Source organism: Squalius cephalus, assembly GCF_949319135.1.
Source record: "Squalius cephalus genome assembly, chromosome: 9".
NCBI classification, from domain to species: domain Eukaryota; kingdom Metazoa; phylum Chordata; class Actinopteri; order Cypriniformes; family Leuciscidae; genus Squalius; species Squalius cephalus.
Window position 1 is genome coordinate 25840260 of NC_137130.1, and position 20175 is coordinate 25860434.

The following is a 20175-nucleotide window of genomic DNA, read 5'->3' on the forward strand; positions in this document are numbered from 1 at the left end:
AGTGTGAATGTGGTTAATGTCACAGTTGAATGTGTCAACCCTGTGCTCATCAGGGGTTGAATCACACTGCTGAGATTTTCCATTACAGATATAGCGGTCATTGTTTTTAATTAGCCGACCTCCAGCCTCTCCTGGTTTGATTAGCAGAATTGGTAGGAGGTGTGATGCTGCCTGACAAATAGGGACAAAGAGAATTACCTGAAGGTCCTCTAAGCTCTACATCACTTCATTCAAGGATCCACTGTTGAGTCTAATCACTGACAGTGACTGTCCTCAAACCGGACTGAATTTATGAAAGCAGCTTCTCTTTAATGCTAGCTGTTTTTGTCAGTCCCCAACTCTTGAACTTTCACATTAAATCTAAATAATTTCCTTTCTTTGACAGTCTTTGAAAGTCCTCTTTCAGTTCCAATAACAGTGAACAGAAACTTCACTGTTATTGGAACACTCTCATCCTTCACAGAAATACCTTGTAATCAGCAAGTGGATTTCACAGACAGTCATTGAGTGACAGGTAGTTTCTATTATTATTATTATTAACTCACTGCTCTATGTACCTACTTTTTACCTTTCACTACGGAGCAATGAAAATGAACATTGCCAAGTTTCTATTATCTTCTATTACAACCCCAAATCAGAAAAAGTTGGGACACTGTACAAATTGTGAGTAAAAAAGGAATGGAATAATTTACAAATCTCATAAACTTATATTTTATTCACAATAGAATATAGATAACATATCAAATGTTGAAAGTGAGACATTTTGAAATGTCATGCCAAATATTGGCTCATTTTGGATTTCATGAAAGCTACACATTCCAAAAAAGTTGGGACAGGTAGCAATAAGAGGCCGGAAAAGTTAAATGTACATACAGTATAAGGAACAGCTGGAGGAAAAATGTGCAACTTATTAGGTCAATTGGCAACATGATTGGGTATAAAAAGAGCCTCTCAGAGTGGCAGTGTCTCTCAGAAGTCAAGATGGGCAGAGGATCACCAATTCCCCCAATGCTGCGGCGAAAAATAGTGGAGCAATATCAGAAAGGAGTTTCTCAGAGAAAAATTAGCAAAGAGTTTGAAGTTATCATCATCTACAGTGCATAATATCATCCAAAGATTCAGAGAATCTGGAACAATCTCTGTGCGTAAGGGTCAAGGCCGGAAAACCATACTGGATGCCTGTGATCTTCGGGCCCTTAGACGGCACTGCATCACATACAGGAATGCTACTGTAATGGAAATCACAACATGGGCTCAGGAATACTTGCAGAAAACATTGTCGGTGAACACAATCCACCGTGCCATTCGCCGTTGCCGGCTAAAACTCTATAGGTCAAAAAAGAAGCCATATCTAAACAGGATCTAGAAGCGCAGGCGTTTTCTCTGGGCCAAGGCTCATTAAAAATGGACTGTGGCAAAGTGGAAAACTGTTCTGTGGTCAGACGAATCAAAATTTGAAGTTCTTTTTGGAAAACTGGGACACCATGCCATCCAGACTAAAGAGGACAAGGACAACCCAAGTTGTTATCAGCGCTCAGTTCAGAAGCCTGCATCTCTGATGGTATGGGGTTGCATGAGTGCGTGTGGCATGGGCAGCTTACACATCTGGAAAGGCACCATCAATGCTGAAAGGTATATCCAAGTTCTAGAACAAATTATGCTCCCATCCAGACGTCGTCTCTTTCAGGGAAGACCTTGCATTTTCCAACATGACAATGCCAGACCACATACTGCATCAATTACAATATCATGGCTGCGTAGAAGAAGGATCCGGGTACTGAAATGGCCAGCCTGCAGTCCAGATCTTTCACCCATAGAAAACATTTGGTGCATCATAAAGAGGAAGATGCAACAAAGAAGACCTAAGACAGTTGAGCAACTAGAAGCCTGTATTAGACAAGAATGGGACAACAGTCCTATTCCTAAACCTGAGCAACGTGTCTCCTCAGTCCCCAGACGTTTGCAGACTGTTATAAAAAGAAGAGGGGATGCCACACAGTGGTAAACATGGCCTTGTCCCAACTTTTTTGAGATGTGTTGATGCCATGAAATTTAAAATCAACTTATTTTTCCCTTAAAATGATACATTTTCTCAGTTTAAACATTTGATATGTCATCTATGTTGTATTCTGAATAAAATATTGAAATTTGAAACTTCCACATCATTGCATTCTGTTTTTATTCACAATTTGTACAGTGTCCCAACTTTTTCTGATGTGGGGTTGTATATTATTCTATTACAATGATCTTGCCTTCTATTATCTGTTACATTTCATTTCCAGTGTTCACTATTTGTATTTACTTACTTACTAACTAATATTTCTTAAACATTTTGCATGTTCACAAGTGAAATATCTAAGGATTCTTAGGGCCCTTTCACACATACCTTGTTTGGTCCAGATTTTCTGACTTTTCAATTTGGTCCGAATCAAAATTACAGGTGTGAAACCTCCCCTGGACCATGGTCCGGACCAAACAGACGAAATTTGGTCAGACGAAAAGAGGTAGTCTCGGTCCGGATCAAACTGAACAAAGGTTTGGTTCGTTTCTAGTGTGAAAACATTTTCTGTATGGTTCGGACTTTTGGACCATTTACAGGAAGTTCCGCTGGTTCCCGCGTAGCCTAAACAACTGAAGAAGAATATTTATGTGCAGATCTGTCAGTCCTGCCCACAGCGTTTCTTCCAGCTGATTCACACTCACACACACACACACACTCACACACACACACACACGTCCTGCGTCATGTTGGCGACGATAAAATGTTCGCACAACGAGGACGTTCATTTGGCGAATTTGAACTAGCCTCGAGTATAGTTGGTGCTGCGGGGAGTGCCATAATAATAAAAGTATAGTGGCAACGATATGCGTCTGTTCATTCATTCTTGTCAAAGTTACCCGCCGAATTGACAACACGCTGACGTCAGAAGCACGTCCGTTTACAAACCAATCAATGTCAAGATGCAGCCCTTATAGATGATGATGACAGGACGCAAGTACGTCATGTAAAGTTCTTTAGTGCGCTCGCATAATTGCAATGTGAAACCAAACCAAAACTAACTGAATGTATACAATGTATCAAAACATGACCTTTGGTTCGGAACTTGGTGCAGACTTTCAGGTGTGAAAACGCCCTTAATAACAACCAGGGTTTGTGTAGTGCAAGAGAACAAACCATACACATCTGTGTTTTTTTTAATAATAAATATCTGTGATTTTCAATTATAATAATTTAACCATAATCAGTTGTCATTCAATTATTCAATTCCTCTTGTCTGGTTTCCTCTGTCATTCTCTCAGGCTCATAGAAGACTTTTAGACTTTTAGTTAATAGAGTTAAGAGTTTCGTTAACTGCTTTGGTATCAGAAAAGACTTGCTGTTAACTGGTTTTGGATATCAGACAAAACCCTGCTGGCTGGTTTTGGATACCAGACATAAAGGATATCTTCTGACGGGGTCCAGTAAAGAGACTAGATCCAATATTCATGGTGTGGAGATTCGATTTAACATTTTACATTTGTAGTTGGAAGGATGTTGGCATGATCTAACACAAGGCAATGCTCTCCAAACACATTATTATTAATGTGTGTTTACTAGGGATGTTAATGATTAATCGATGGTCGTTTAATTGTCGCTAATAATTTAATCGATAAAAATTGATCGTCAATTATGCAAGGTCATGCACATCCCATGAAACACGAAAAGCAAACCCGGGGAAAAAAACAGGCCCAGGGTAGAAAAACCCTTAAGGTGATGATACACAGGGCAACTTTTTGAGCAATGTTGCCGTTAACGGGCCACCAGATGAGACACAGGGCCCACGACCGATCTAAATTATCCAGATAGAAATGTATTGCCCATTTTCAATGGGAAAGTGCCCAAGCAACAATCGCTCGGCATGATTGCCCAGCAACATTGCTCAAAAAGTTGCCCTGTGTATCATCACCTTTAGTCTTTATAATTGATTATCTGTGATGAATCGAGCATTAAAAGCAATTGGTGGTGCTCACCTTCAATATAGAGAGGCTCCACCACATCATGGTTGATCAGCTCAAAGTTCTCATGGCCGATCCAATGCTCTACATTCCGCTTGCGGCCAGTGAAGAAGTTATCCACAACAGTGACCTCATGACCATCCATCATCAGCTTATCAGTTAAGTGGGAGCCCACAAATCCTGCGCCACCGGTGATCTACCAGAGGAAAGACTGTATATTAGGGCTGTGACGGTGGCAATGGACCAATTAACAGCGGTGGAGCGGTGATTGGGGGGTTGTTTTGAAATTTAAAAAAAAAATTGTTTATTTGAGCAAAAAGGTGTTTATTTGAGCAATTCCGTCAAAGAAACAACACACTAAAGCCTGTAAAGCACTGAAATAAATATGAGTAAATAATGGTAACTTAAATAATATAATAAAGTTAAATCTATTTAAAAAAAAACAAAAAAAAAACCTTTACAAATAAACTTGATGCGCCTTACCATGTCTAATAACAAGCACAAACAGTGTTAAAAAGAATTTGACGTGCAAGTAAAAATGTAGGCTATCTGTCCTACAGCGTTTTACTACTTTACCACAGTAAAGAGTACAAATATAATAGGCCTAATTAATATAATAGCGAACCAGGAAGAAACGTTTATAATCCCCTTAGAAAATGGATGAGACGTGAGTGAAGATTTGGGAAAAGAAACAAAAGATTCCATGCAGGGATGAGTCACGATTTTTGAATATTCTATTATAAATTATATTATATCGAATAGGTTGTGCGATTATTCTCTAAAATAAAATCTCCATGTTTTCGTTGCTGATGCGGTGGTGACGTGTTCATGTAACCAGAGGGTGACGCTGCCAATAACGCACATAATAGCTGTCACAAAGAACTGGCAAAAGTATGATTATGAATGTGTCAAATACAGCACTGAGACATTTAAATTTTTTATTAATAAATTACTATTTTCTGTGTCAGTGTCGGCAGCAAAGATTAAGTTGACGATGCTGACTCGTCATCTTCGTAGTGAACGCGCCTATAGAGAGAACTGCACATTTAGTCGCTAGTCGGTTTCTTTTCGTTTTGAATTGTTTTGTTTAAAAGTAGACAATTCAAGCTTTCTATATGGAATAACTAATGGAATATTGTTCAATTTGCTGATAATCGGGTGACCAGATCGCAAACCAGAATTCAAAGCCGACAAAGTTTAAATTTATGGGCTCACGCACAACTCTCTTATTCGTCATGAATCCCAATGTTTCCATGGCTGCGATGTAACATTTAATTGCTAACCTATTATTTCTTTTGTAAACAAAGATTTGTGCTTCACTTATGTCATAATATTCATGTAAAACAGCATTCACATACAAACATTTTTTTCGTGGTTGTCAAGTTTACCGGCACAGCCTTACTGTATATCATTTCATAAGCCAAAATTATTGATGTATATAGAGTCATACAAGTTTGAGAAACATTTTAATAAGTTGCAGTCAGATGGGATTAAATAACAACATGGGGCTAAATCAGCACAGGGAGTAATCAGAGGAATTTGAGCAGTGTTTCAACTCCCTACTGTTTCTCGTTTCCCCAACGCTTCTACATACTTCCACTCTCAATTATCTGTGTGCAACACAGCCTGTTGAAAAGCTCCCTCTGAAATAACTAGTTATTTTACAGCTGCCAAATTGGATATGCTTCAATCTGACACTATAAACTCAGGAGATTTTATTTAATAACATTTCAATTGGAGGAAGAAAAATGCCAGCGATCTATCAAAAAGTGGAAAATGAACAACAAAATGTCAATAAACTATGATGACCACCTGTATGCCATATATATCTTACAGACAGACAGAGACATGCATTATTGAAGAAGCAGTTCTGTACACCGTAGAAGACTGGAGAAAAAAAAAAAAAAAAAACTCCTCACCAAAATCCTCTTTCGGTCCTTCTCGGATAAGAATTTTACAGGTGGGTACTTCTGGGTAAAACTGTAGAATAAAAGAAAACCTTAAATGAGCAAGATTCAAGAGTATTTAGTATTTGTCTTCTATATGTCAAAAGCGCCACACTATTCAGTCACACACAAAAGCATTAAAAAAAATTATCCACATTTAAACATTCCATTCTTCTTGCTACTCTATCAACACATTCCAGTACAAATTCACTTGTCAGTATTGAATATGTCAGTATCTGAGCACAGAAACTCAATAACAACTTAATTATCTAGGGGGATGACTCTGTGCATGTGAATCTCTCATCCAATTATTCTTGAGTTTCTCAACTCAGACACAGAGATATTGTAGATACTCTCCCTAGTCCCCTTACTTCACTGATAACGTCATCACTGATCATTTCAATTGTCTCACTGGTCCCAAAGAGGACACAGTCCCATAGAGACAACTCTGATCAGGGTTTTTCTTTTTCTTTTCTTTTTTTGTATGCACTCACAGTGAAGCCTCATAGAAAAACCTGTACCAATGCATGTATAAAATAAGTATTTTTCTTAAGATCTGGTTTAATTTCATTTATTCTGTAAACCTGATTTCATGTCTAGCTTGTGTTGCTGTTGGAGATGCATTATATTCATTAGTGCTGTAAGTCATATTCGAGCAAGCGACACTTCCAGTCAGAACCTATGTACACTCTCTACACTCTTAAAATATGAATTGTTCTACAATAAGAAAACAATATAGTTATTTTAAGAACTGTTCACTGAAAGATTCTTTGGGGGAACCAAAAATGGTTCTTCTATGGCATCACTGAAAAAAAAACCTGAAAAAAAAAACCTTCTGGAACCTTGATTTTTAGGTGGCTTAGATTATCAGAAATAAACTCAAAAACACACCCTAATAAAGTACAAGTAAGCTGTGAATTGATGTTTTTGTTGAGCAATGCCAGAATGAAAAAAAAAAGGACGACAGCACATGCTGATAATGCTGGTGGAACCCTGTTACAAATGTCTATCCAAAAACTGTTTTTGTTACTTTGGCCAAACTAATTTGAAATGTAGATTAATTTCACACTGCTGCCATGACATTTGTGCCTGTTTGATGTATCTCCTAACACAGGTAATATGCTCTGAGATTATGTCAGTGCCGGGTTTAGTCGGGGCCCGGGCCAATCAAACAATATCAAGTAATCTCCTTTAGGTCTGGCTGAGATGCGGCAAAGTGAGGAGAAAAAAAACCCCGACACTTCTCCGGAGACCTCACACCTCATCTCTGAGGACTGACAAAATATCATGGTGCAATTTTAACTCCATCCTGACATGCCAATCAAAGCTTGATGCACATTGTGCTCCAGCTCCCTGTCTCTTCCTCTTTTCAACCCTGCTTACACTTCTCCAGACTGGCTGTTTTATGGCACGCACTTACTGTGACTTTTTTTCCTTCGTAATTACAGGCTGTGAAATGTGCTCACGTCATTTCTAACCTATTCAACTTATTACTTGCTCATAAGGGGTTTTTCTCACAATTGCACAATATATATATGAAGTGTGGATACATTCAAAAACAGCAGGTATAAAAAAAGGAAATGTACTGAAATCTCAATGTGTTTTATTATGTGCAAAAGACCACGGTGTGATACTAAGCACGGCGAGACTTGAAGCTATAGCATAGTGTACTTTTTTTGTGTGCAGATGAAAAACATACCTAAGCTCAAGCTCCCGTATCTTCTCCCTGAGAGGTGCCACTGCCTGTGAGGAACAGAGTGAGATATGACAGTGAGAACAGGATAGGAAGGGCAAAGAAAAGATACATGAGACAAAGAGTAAGAAACAAAGAGAACAGGAAAAGAGGTGAACAGAGAGATTTATAGAGAGTGAGGGGACTGCATTAACTACCCAGTTGAGACTGGGACATTTAAAGCCTAAGGAAAACAGAACAGATAAAATGACAGAAATTTATGTCTGACTTAGACACAGTCGTCAAGCACGATCAGCCCTCAAACTGATTTACAGATTAATCTGAGAGCAGCTGTAAGGTTATGGGAAAGGAAGAATGAAATTGAATGACCTTTTTTCTTTTTTTTTTTGAGGAAACAGAAATAGTTAAAGTCCCCCTGTGGTGAAAATCCAAATGCAAATTCATAAGTCAATCAACACCATTGCTGAGTATTTTCACCTTAAAACTGCAGTGAACCAAAGACAGTCTCAAAAACATGGTTTGAAATCGCTGGTGTTTCTGACGTCACAAACTACCTTGTAACAAATCACGTTAACGCATGATCATCAACGAGTGGATCTCTGAGCTGGTGTGAGTGAGTGGAGCCGGGGCTATTTGCATATTCATAGAACCGAGTATACTAAATGAGGTAAGGTTGTAGTTATATTCAAGCTATTTTAAGGCATGAAGATTTTTTTTTCAAGGAAAAAACATTTAAATGTGTCTTTTTAGGGATCAAAGATGAGTTTTAAGGGATAAAATGATTGACTACAGGGGGGCTATAACAGATTATTAATCTTTTAATCAGTACTCTTTCTTTAATTAACCTACTAATAAGCAGAAAGTTAGGCCTGCACCAAAAAAAATAAATAAATGCAGGACCGACTACAGCTTGTATGACTTGTATGTGTTGCTAATGCATGCAATTAAATTTGATCAGTTGAACCAATTAGCATATGTAATTTATCTGATTGCTTTAATCAATTTAAGCACTATTCCTAATTATAAGTCATGTTCAGTAAGTAATCCTAACTTCATCAACATTCTGAATGACAGTTTGCCTCATCAGACATTTGCCCCAGACCAACAAGATTTAAGATCTGGGTCGAAGGACATTTCCAAACTGTAACACTTCTTTAAGTGAAATATCAAACATCAGACAGGAGAATAAATGTCACAGTTTCTAAAAGCTATCGGAGATGCTGACAAACAAGCCTCGGTAGGTGTTGAGACGCTTTGAACCTTAAGGTCGGGCAGATATGAGAAAAGCGGTTTCTAATGAACTTCTGCATGCGATAAGCAGACATTTGAGATCTATAATGAAACGATAGAGATTGCAGTTATAGTACTGACTTTTAATGTGAATGTATGTGCAAACAAATCAGCCTCAGTCAAATTAAATGGGTTTCATCCAGCTTCACACACTTTCGCAAACATGCTACATGGAAATAATAAATTTGACAAACTAAAGATATAGCAATCTACACTGAGTGGTTTTCAAACGGTTCTGGGTGGTTTCTTACAAGCCCAAGTCTCTATGATATTCTGGTTGCTAGTTACGGTTTGGTTCTCTCCTTCAATGTAAGCCAATGCAATATTTTTGTCATTCACCAGGTGAAAATGGTACATCTGAACGCTCATAAACATAACAGGTTACCTCACCTCAACAAGCCGCTTGAATTGAGGTATCATTCACGTCAAAAGCACTACGGTACGGGGGGAGTTATGACATGTCAAATTTTAAAAGCAACATGAAGAGTTGTTCATATTCTACTCTTGAGAGAACCAGGATATTCAAAGAGAAAAATAATGAGGACTGGACTTGATCCATCTGGAACTAATTGGAGAGTAAAAAGATGATTCTGTATGCACTGACAGGTGGTTGGAAGAAAAGAGGGCCTGGTGACGTCAGACCAAAAAAAAAAAAAAGTTAATGAAACCCTCTAAAACCAAACATTTTGTGTGTACTGATGAATCATTCATTTTCATTAATTCATTCATTCCATTAATTAGTTTTGAATGTTTTATTTGTTTTACTTTCATTCATTGGAAGTTGGTGATTTTTGTGGCAGTTGCTGTGTGAAGAAACAAAAAAAATTGTGGGCATGAATAAAAAAAGGTTAAATGATATTAAATTATTATCTCTAAAACGACTCTTACAAACAGGGAACTCACATATGTTTAAACTTGACACCTAAGTGAGGAATAACAGAGGGTTAATCAAAGGTTTTATCAAATCAAGCACCGGTAAAAATAGCCTCCTTGGGCTTTACATCACACACAATTATTTTTTAATTATTTTATATACAGTAGTGGCAAAAATGTTTTCAATATTTTAAATCTGAAAAAAAAAAAAAAAAAAAAAACACTAAGCTTGGTTAAGGTATTTATCTGACTAAATGATGTGCCAACTACAGCTACAGATTTTATTTTAATATGCAAAAAAATAAAAAATAAATAATGCATAGAAAAATCAAAAAGATCACAGGAAAAAGCATACATTGACTACAATAGAATTAGTCATATTTCATTGGTTCTCTCTTGTTTTTGCATGCATTCATAATTTCTTTGTATGAGAGTCTGGCCAAAACTTATGTCCACACAATTTGGCAGGTTTCATTGTGTTATCACAAACAAAACAATTGATTAAATGCCCAACTACATAATATGATTACAGAATCTTTAACCAATTTTTAGTAATTTTTTGTTTTTACAAAACAGCTTAAAGGCCCATTCACACCAAGGATGATAACTATAAATGATAAAGACAATAAATGATAAATGATAATAATTTAAAAATAAAAGAATAGCAGAGTTCACACCACAAATATCGTTGAAATCACTTTCAGAATGATTTATTTTCCCAGCTGGTGAATGTAAAACTTTGACAGCCAATCAGAATCCATCCTGCTTTAAAGAGCAGAAGCATTTAAAGGTGCAGTAAGCGATATCTGGTAAACGCTGTTGATATTTGAAATCTCCAAAACAAACACACCCCTACCCAAAAGGATCACACCCCTATCTTGATGCCTCTGCCCCCACATCCACATATGCAACGCAGGCTACGACTATAGTGGAATCTGCTGTGCCTGCTGCCGAGGGTATGATGTCATGAATAAGGGAAAGCCGTTTGTGTTACTATGATAATTCAAATCAAATGTCTAATTGTTATTTAGCTCCTCTACTCCTTTGTCATCCCTTCCATCCCAAAAAACAAACAGTTTCCATGAACAGCTCCCACCATAACTTGATAGTCCAAGTAACTAATATATTACAAATGTGACAAGAAGGGGTTATAACAATCACTAAAAGGGGAACCAAAAGACAAACCATATATTAGGAGTATGTTATCTCACTTTTCAGACACACTTTGGGATCCGATGCTTGAAACTGGTGGTGGAGGAGGATCCAGGAGGTTAGAAGTTCCAGACTCATAATAATAATAATAATAATAATAATAATGCAAATGAACAAACAAACGAAGATGGCACATGAATATATTCAAACAAAAGTTGGATAGTTCAGTGATACACAGCAAAACCAACGTTTACTCACATATCGAGAAGAATTAAAGCAACCTCAACGTTCGTTTTCAGGCCTTCACGCTCCTTAAGGTCTCTCCAGTGCTGGAATGCTTCTCCGATATTATAGTGGGTCCTATCTCTTGCCTGATCGTAACCCTTCATTAGTTAAACTTTTCCTCTTTTGTAATTATATTAATGTCTGTCTTGTGCACCGAGCTCTCTCTCCTCCTCCATCATGAGAGTATACGCACATTACTGCTGATTGGCTACTAGTGTGTTTTGATGCTCGGCCCGATAAACTTAACAGCGTTTTTACAAAAATCGCTTACTGCATCTTTAAAGCGGCAGATGACGAAACTGCAGAACGTGATTAGGTGTGAACACTATTATCCTTACAGTTATATTTATAGTTATGGTTATTGGTGTGAATGGACCTTAAGGCTGGAATACACTACACAACTTTTAACCAGATTTTTGCCCGATTTGCAGTCAGCCAATGTGAGTTGCCGAAAGTCAGAACCAGTCTTTTGAGTCGAAATTGACAGAGTTTCAGAGAAAACTGCATAGTGTAATGGGCAAAGACTCTTTTTTTAGATTTGGACAGTGATTCTCAGTTGTTTAGTGTATGATGCCCAGTTTTTCTCTGTAACCACATACAAAGTCAGGAAGTGTATGATGCCAAGTGTTTTAAAATCTGTTAAAATTCAAAAAGTTGTGTACTCTTTTCAAATAACAAAGACTGGGAAACATCACACATGTAGTCAGGACAGCATCACAAGCAGAGAAACGGTATTTTGGGGGTTCCAAGCAGAGCATAACAGCATAACATAAGATCACCACAGCTTGTTACTTGCCCCCTGACTATGAAATGTAATTGCTATCGAAGGCATGTGTAATTAAAATCTTAATTATATTGCGCTCTTGGGTAGCTGCACAATGTTTCCCGAGAGCTTGAAGTGTGGATATCAGCTGTTAGGTTTATATATATAGATAGATAGATAGTTTCCAGTAAAACTGAGGTACAGTAGATGATCATAAAAAACTGTGAAAAGCTGAACTAAAAACACACTACTGTGTAAAAAAAACCTTGAAAACAAACATGAACAGCTTGTGTTAACAAACCTCATCTATCCTCTGTTCAATCTTCATTTCTCCGTGTTCCTGTATAGACCTGTGGGAAACAACAACAGACGGCTTTATCACAGCCACACAGACACACAAACATTTACACTTGCACAGCAGAGCTTACTGAAGCACACACTACTGTCACATGATGAAGATGCTCAGAGTCAACAGTACCACATGCCTGAAGTTGATCTATAATAAAGCTTGTTTTCAATCAATCTCCCACGGCCACGGCCCAGTGAACAGGTCTAATCTCTGTTACTGATTAACGCACAGTGCAGTGGTCCTTCACAGGGGTCTTGAGATACGTGGGCTTTGCAATATTTAAAGACAAGAGCCACTCAGTATCGATGCCCACAGAAAGTGACACAGTTTCAAACACCAGTCGCCAACAATATACTACATATAAATACATACGAAGATAAGATATTCAAGAAGAAAGAAAAGAAAGAGCAGGGTTTTATTTTATTCTTCTTGAAATTATTTGAATGTGGAAAGTCGGTGTTGCATTAAATATCATTGGTCTGTATCCCTGGAAACTAATATTTTAAAAGTCCCCCTGAGGTGAAAATCCTGCTTTTAATGTTGTTTATATGTCTATGTGGTGTTTGTAATATGTAATAAACAAACCATGTGCAAATTCATAAGTCAATCAACACCATTGCTGAGTATTTTCACATTAAAACTGCAGTGAACCAAAGACAGTCTCAAAAACGGGTCACAAACTACCTTGTAACCAATCACATCAACGTGTGATCCTCAATGAGTGGATCTCTGAGCTGGTGAGTGAGTGGAGGCGGGGCTAATTTGCTTATTCATAGAACCGTGTATTCTAAATGAAGTAAGTGTGTAGGAGTTACATTCAAGCTATTTTAAGGCATGAACAAAAAAATCAAGGAAAAACCTTTTTAATATGTCATTTTTGTGACCAAAGATGAGTTTTAAGGAATACAATTATTAACTACAGGGGGACTTTAAGGGTCAATATTGATTTCATTTTGACTTTCTTTACATATTTTACCATTTTTAAACCTATTCTACAGAATACTTTCCAGCATAATCACTCCATTGCAACTAAGGGTGTCACAATATACCAGTATTGACGATAACCAGGATATTAAAGAAAACAAAAGAACTATTTCTATTGTGTTTATACAACACATATGATAATATCATAAATAATCCAACATCAGTCTGGTTGACACAGATGTTGTCTGGAATGACATAGTATGTGGTGCTATTGCACCTTGGTGCTTGTTGCCAGCCATCACAAAATAGAAAAAAGAAGACACGGTGTGTACCTATCACACAAAATCATGTTGAAGGAATTGACAGACAGAAGCAAGACACTAGCTGCACCTGAAAAAAGATATCCTGCCAGTGTGGGATTTTTTGGGATTCTGTAATAGACATCCCGTCGACAAGCAAGTATGCAGGAAGTGCATCTGTGCAGAACAATTGGTATATCTGACATCTACTGGATTTTCCAACATTTACAGAAGAGCTCAATTGTTTAGCAGCAGACTGAGCTTGCAAATACAAGAACAGAATATATCATAATTACCTCATATTTGTGTAGGTTCCCCAGACAGCTAAAAGAAGAAGACATGAGACATCAGTACCAAACCTATAACATTGATTCTCAATACACAAAGACACATTTTTACATTCATATCCATTATAACATTGTTAATAAATACATAGTCAAGCTGTTAAGGCCGGGACACACCAAGTCGACGGTCGGGCAATGGCAGGCCGTTTTTGAGCGTCGGTCAGCTTTTTTGGGCCGATTCGGCATGTTGAATCGGTGTAGGGCCGTCGGTGAGAGAAAGAACTCTGATTGGTTGTTCAGCTTTGAGAACGAGAAACGCCTTGAGTTTTTTGACATCGGCTTGGTGTGTCCCGGGCTTTAGACACTTAAGCAGGGGCTAATAAGTCTTTTCAGTTGAAAGGTGAAAAGATGCGTTATCAAAAATACAGTTCATGTCCAATATTTATAGCAGAGAGCAAGTGAATGTGAATGCAAGTGAAAATGTTTGTTTAAAGGGTCATGAACCCCCCTATTTTAGCACAGTTTAGTTCTCACCACAGTTTTGAAAAATGCTACACAAACAAAAAACTGCCCATGTTAAGCTGCGAAGTGGAGAGGAAAAGGGGGAGACAGACAACACAACGCATTCTGAATCAGTTTTTTTTTTTTTGCTCTCACTGAGTTAAAAGCATCAAAGGTCCCCCACATATGTGCTGCAATTCACCACTGCACAGATCAAGATGAACAAATATATTAAACAAGGGTTTTGTAAGCTCACAGTAAAATACACCCTATGATTCAAACGCACACATAAATGCACAGCCGTTTGCTTTTACACTCTGCATCGATAATATATGAATGTAGCACTTTTTAAAAGTTTTTCAGCATTTATATGCCGTTTGATCGGTTACATCAATCTCTAAAGATGCCACGCAGAAACTCTTACAAAATGAATACAAACAGTCGACACTTGAAATTCATGAAAGCATCTCTACTATTCATGATGATCTCACAGTTTGAAGCGTCTGTAGGGAAAGCAACACATGCTGGCGTGAAAAATATGTCTCTCATAGGATAAGAACATGCAGTCTAATGAATAATTATGGACACTGATGAGTCGCTGATGTACTATAATCTGGCACAAGGAAGATTTTAAACCCAGAAGATGAAAATAGCTCAAAAGCTCAAAATTAACCTGTTTTCTCCTGCAATTAATTAACTGATGCTAACATTGTCTTTTATAATGTGCAACACATACACACCTGTTAAAATCTCAAACATGTCGTTTAGTGCTTTATGGGCCTTTAAAGATGTAAAGGAGAGGCAGTTCTTAAGTCAAGTCTGCTCCAATCTCAAAGGCTTAATAAAAGTTCAACATCTATTAACAATATTAACATGATATATGTAATGATCACAATCAAGTACCTCTTCAAGATCGGGACGGGAAATGACGGGCCGGTTTTGTGCGTCGGTTGGCTTAGTTTTTCGGTGTGTTCAGCACCGTTGGCTCTAGGCAATCAATAAACTATCTAATCAAAGTAAAAATAATCTGAATTGGGTATGTGAGGTCCAACCTTCATAAATAAATCATTATTATTATTACATTAATAATGTAAACATCTGCCCTTTACTCAATCGTCTCTAGAACATGCACAAGAATACATATCGCAAAGACAATTTACTCACATCTGCCAATACATATCAAACAGCTGAGTAGAAATTGAGCAAGTGAAAATCACAACCATAAATAACAAACCATCCTCCCTGCACACTTGCTCCAGGCGAGTTTCGTCAACAGCAGATAACTGTTCTTTGTTTCAAACGAGGGGGTGAACTTGACCAAAAAAAAAAAAAAAAGAAAGAGTACGATAGAAGAAGAATCTAAGGCAAAATGTGAATGTAAACCGAAAACCTGCTCTCCAGAAGAGAGTTGGAGAGGTAATTATGCAAATCCCTCTGTTCCCAATCTGGCCAGTTCTTTCCCAGAGGCCTTGCTGCTGTCACCGCAAATTCCTGGGTGTAGCATGATTTACGGCAGGCTGTTTTGTGCATGGCCAGCTTGCTGTGTGCCACCTGATGCCATGCCAATGCAAATATGAAAGGAGAAAAAATATTCTGAATCACACAATCTATTTGAGGGGGGATCCGAAACCTGATTGGGATGACCGTAACAATCAAGGAGGAAAATTGTGGTAATGCAACTGTTCATAATATTGAGAACAGGCGCGCTCAACTCTCAAATCATTTATGGGTGCGAGTAGTAACAGTACACACTGATGATGGCTTAGGCCGAAACGCGTTATTTTGTAACGCGTTTTCAAAATCAGTGATCAGCGTTTTCAAAATCAGTGTGTACTGTGAAAACAGTTTTCACAGTACACACTGATGATGGCTTAGGCCGAAACGCGTCTGTGTGGACATGGTTACAATAAATTTATGAAATTATACATTGAGAGTGCGGTTTTTCATCTTTATATTTAATGCAACTGTTCACTCAAAATAAAAATTCTGTCATAATTTACTCATCCTCATGTCGTGAATTTCCTCTGTTGGAGCATAAAAGATGATATTTTGAGAAAAGTCTAAGTGAGACTTTTATTTATTTATGTTTTTTTTTTCTCAAGTCAATGGTCACCAAAAGTGTTACCAATATTCTTCAGAATTTCTTCTTTTGTGTTCCTCAGAAGAAACTAATACAGGTTTGGAACGACATGACAGATTTTTAATTTTTGAGTGCCCCATCCATTTAAAGTGGAAATGAATCAATCAGTCAAGTTTACATTATTTAGTAAACAGATTTCCACTCTAATCAAAATTATATAACAAAATTGATAAATGTAACCATAAAAAAATTGTTTTGGTATGGCTTTTGTAGCAAGGGTGCAGCCATCTTGCAATACGACAACCTGTGACGTCACGGGATTGGTTGTCTTGCCTGAGTTCAGTAGATACAACAATAGAGAGACAGTTAAAGACAGACAGTGGAGGACAGACAGTGAAAGATGGAAACTGGAAAGCCACAGGGCATTAGAAGACGGCAAAGGACAAAGAGTCCATTTTCATAAACTGCCGCTGAAACGAAGGGCGGTACTGCTTCGCTTATCAATAAACATTCAGTCATGTCCCATGGCCTCAAGATTTCCATAGTCAAACTTGGATATAAAATATGTTGCCAAAATGACTGTCCAAAATTAAAATGAACCTCTAGCATTATAAACACCCATTTATAATAATAATAATAATAACTTTAATTTATATAGCGCCTTTCACAAAGCCCAAGGACGCTTAACAAACAGCAAACAGCATTTGTCATTCCAAACCATACAGAGAAGCTGATGTAAACAGCAAAATAAATGTTTCTTACCGTGATTCCATATTTGCCTATCTGGACACCATATGTTGGATAATTCCAGTGGATAATATCCAATTGTATCATTTTGCATTGTGTGCAATGTTTTTCAACTTTTTCCTTCTCTTCCTGGAGTCCTGAATTTTTTTTATCAGCACATTGCCTTGCAAATAGCACTAGAGCCCTCTATTAAATGCTAGGGGTGTAACGATCCCCTCATGTCACGATTTGATACATATCACGATACTGAACTCACAATACAATATTATTGCGATACTCCAAGACATATGATTAAAGGTTAACAATGTACTGTTGATTAAAATGCTAAATTTGGTGTTACATTATGGGTGTAAATGAATAGGCTTGGACTTGGTGTTGAAACCAACACCAGAATAACAATATTCATGATTCTGAAGCTGAAAATACAGAATTATTTTAGACTAATATGCTTGATCTCTCTCACTGACTAGATATATTTAAAATAATGTAGGCCACTTTTTACTGGTAACATTAGACATTTGGCATTATCAGGACCCACAAATATTCCCCCATTGCATTATTATACATTATATTCAACATTATACATAATAGTTTAATGTAGTACTACTTACACTAAAATGCTGTAAACTTGAATTTTTTCTCACACAGTAATTTTCATTTTGGGTGAACTATAGACAATACATATTGTCACTATACATATTGTTGAATTTTTGTATTGCGATATATTGTGACACAATATATTGTTACACCCCTATTAAATGCTTCCATGAAATGTTCTCATCAAATTTATGTTTGAAAGAAATTTTGTGAGTACAACTGTTGAAGAAAATGGAATTGAACCCAACTTGTAGGTTCATGGTGAAGGTAGATATTAAGGCTTTTCACATTGCGCTTAACCCCGGGTTATCGTCTTTCTTCACCCTGCTTTTAACCCTGGGTAAAGGAACATTTCACACTTGTAATTTAAAAGGTAGGTTAGCACCACTTTTTACCCAGGGTTAACTCTGCATTGCAGTGCCAAACTTGTACAGTGTGAAATGATGCAGTGTTAAGAATGTTAAGACTAGATGCTTAGCAACCAACCACCAATCATGTGCCTTATATTCACGTCTTGGGCAGTCATGGAAACAATGCGTGATGCATATAAACAGTCGTTTCTGCGTTTGATAGGAAAAAATGTCAAACGGCGATGGCAAACGCGATAATTGTTTCATTTTTCATACCTTTATAGTTCAAAAAGTTAATTCAGAAAAAAAACTTGATCGTACAGTCAGCAATGTGTAATATGAGGACGCACAATACTAGAGCCTTTATGTAAACAGGTCACATGCTGTGTCTGTCCAGTCATTGACACTGGTGCATATGCAAATAAGGAAATTAACCCAGAAATGTACAGTGTGAAACGTCACCTTATGAAAGCCCAGGATTTGTTTTTAACTCTAGGTAAATTTTGAAAAGTGCGAAACGTAACGCAAGATAACCCAGGATTCCATTTACCCGGGGTTTAGAATGACCCAGGATAGACTATTCCAAGTGTAAAGAGCCCTATTCTTATGATGACTGATTGTACGAATGAAGAAAGAATGCAAAAATGCAATTTTTCCATTCCAGAGTTACGAGTTAAAAGTTAGAACAAAATAAAATGCATAGAAAATTATCTTACTGTAATCTTATTATCTTTTTTAACTTGAAAATGTGTTGTTAAAAAATAAAAAAATAAATTATATATAAATATATATATATATATATATATATATATATATATATATATATATATATATATATATATATATATATATATACTGTATAGTCAATTTCCCGGTACATAGCTCATAAACCACCAATACACAAAATGAATGCCGTCCAATACCCACAACAACACATAGAAAGGACTTAAATGACACATTCACAATTTGAAGGTTTCCAGATCAAAAAGTGTTAAGAAAACAAAATAAAAAAACAGTTACACAATGTCTCAAATGACCCAAAAAAAAAAAAAAAAAACTATTGAAAACAAACAATACCGAGGAGATTGCTGCTAAAGTTAATTTTATACTTTAATTTGATTTCACCAAAAAGAGTCACTTGATTCACAAAACATCTCAAAAGTTTTTGTAGAAAGTATTCAATTTCAACAAAAGAGAATGGGGGGGGGGACAAGAAAGAAAATAATTGACTCACTCGTTGTGTGTGTGTGTACAGTGGGGAGAACAAGTATTTGATACACTGCCGATTTTGCAGGTTTTCCCACTTACAAAGCATGTAGAAGTTTATCATAGGTACTCTTCAACTGTGAGTGACGGAATCTAAAACAAAAATCCAGAAAAACACATTGTATGATTTTTAAGTAATTAATTTGCATTTTATTGCATGACATAAGTATTTGATACATCAGAAAAGCAGAACTTAATATTTGGTACAGAAACCTTTTTTTTGCAATTACAGAGATCATACGTTTCCTGTAGTTCTTGACCAGGTTTGCACACACTGCAGCAGGGATTTTGGCTCACTCCTCCATACAGACCTCCTCCATACAGACCTTCTCCAGATCCTTCAGGTTTCGGGGTTGTCGCTGGGCAATACGGACTTTCAGCTCCCTCCAAAGATTTTCTATTGGGTTCAGGTCTGAAGACTGGCTAGGCCACTCCAGGACCTTGAGATGCTTCTTACGGAGCCACTCCTTAGTTGCCCTGGCTGTGTGTTTCGGGTCGTTGTCATGCTGGAAGACCCAGCCACGACCCATCTTCGTGAGGGAAGGAGGTTGTTGGCCAAGATCTCGCGATACATGGCCCCATCCATCCTCCCCTCAATATGGTGCAGTCGTCTTGTCCCCTTTGCAGACAAGCATCCCCAAAGAATGATGTTTCCACCTCCATGCTTCACGGTTGGGATGGTGTTCTTGGGGTTGTACTCATCCTTCTTCTTCCTCCAAACACGGCGAGTGGAGTTTAGACCAAAAAGCTCTATTTTTGTCTCATCAGACCACATGACCT

At 37.3% G+C, this 20175-nt stretch overlaps 1 protein-coding gene across 2 annotated transcripts in view; it reads right to left on the reverse strand.

Moving 5' to 3' along the window:
* Positions 1–20175, reverse strand: part of uxs1 (UDP-glucuronate decarboxylase 1) — a 99563-nt gene that overhangs the window by 58055 nt on the left and 21333 nt on the right. For both annotated transcript variants that reach the window (XM_079880865.1, XM_079880864.1), the window contains 5 exons: positions 13867–13894; positions 12300–12348; positions 7642–7685; positions 5916–5976; positions 4012–4192 (listed from right to left, as the gene is read on the reverse strand). In XM_079880865.1, the coding sequence (XP_079736991.1) occupies positions 4012–4192; positions 5916–5976; positions 7642–7685; positions 12300–12348; positions 13867–13894 (363 nt within the window). The remainder of the gene's footprint in view (positions 1–4011; positions 4193–5915; positions 5977–7641; positions 7686–12299; positions 12349–13866; positions 13895–20175) is intronic.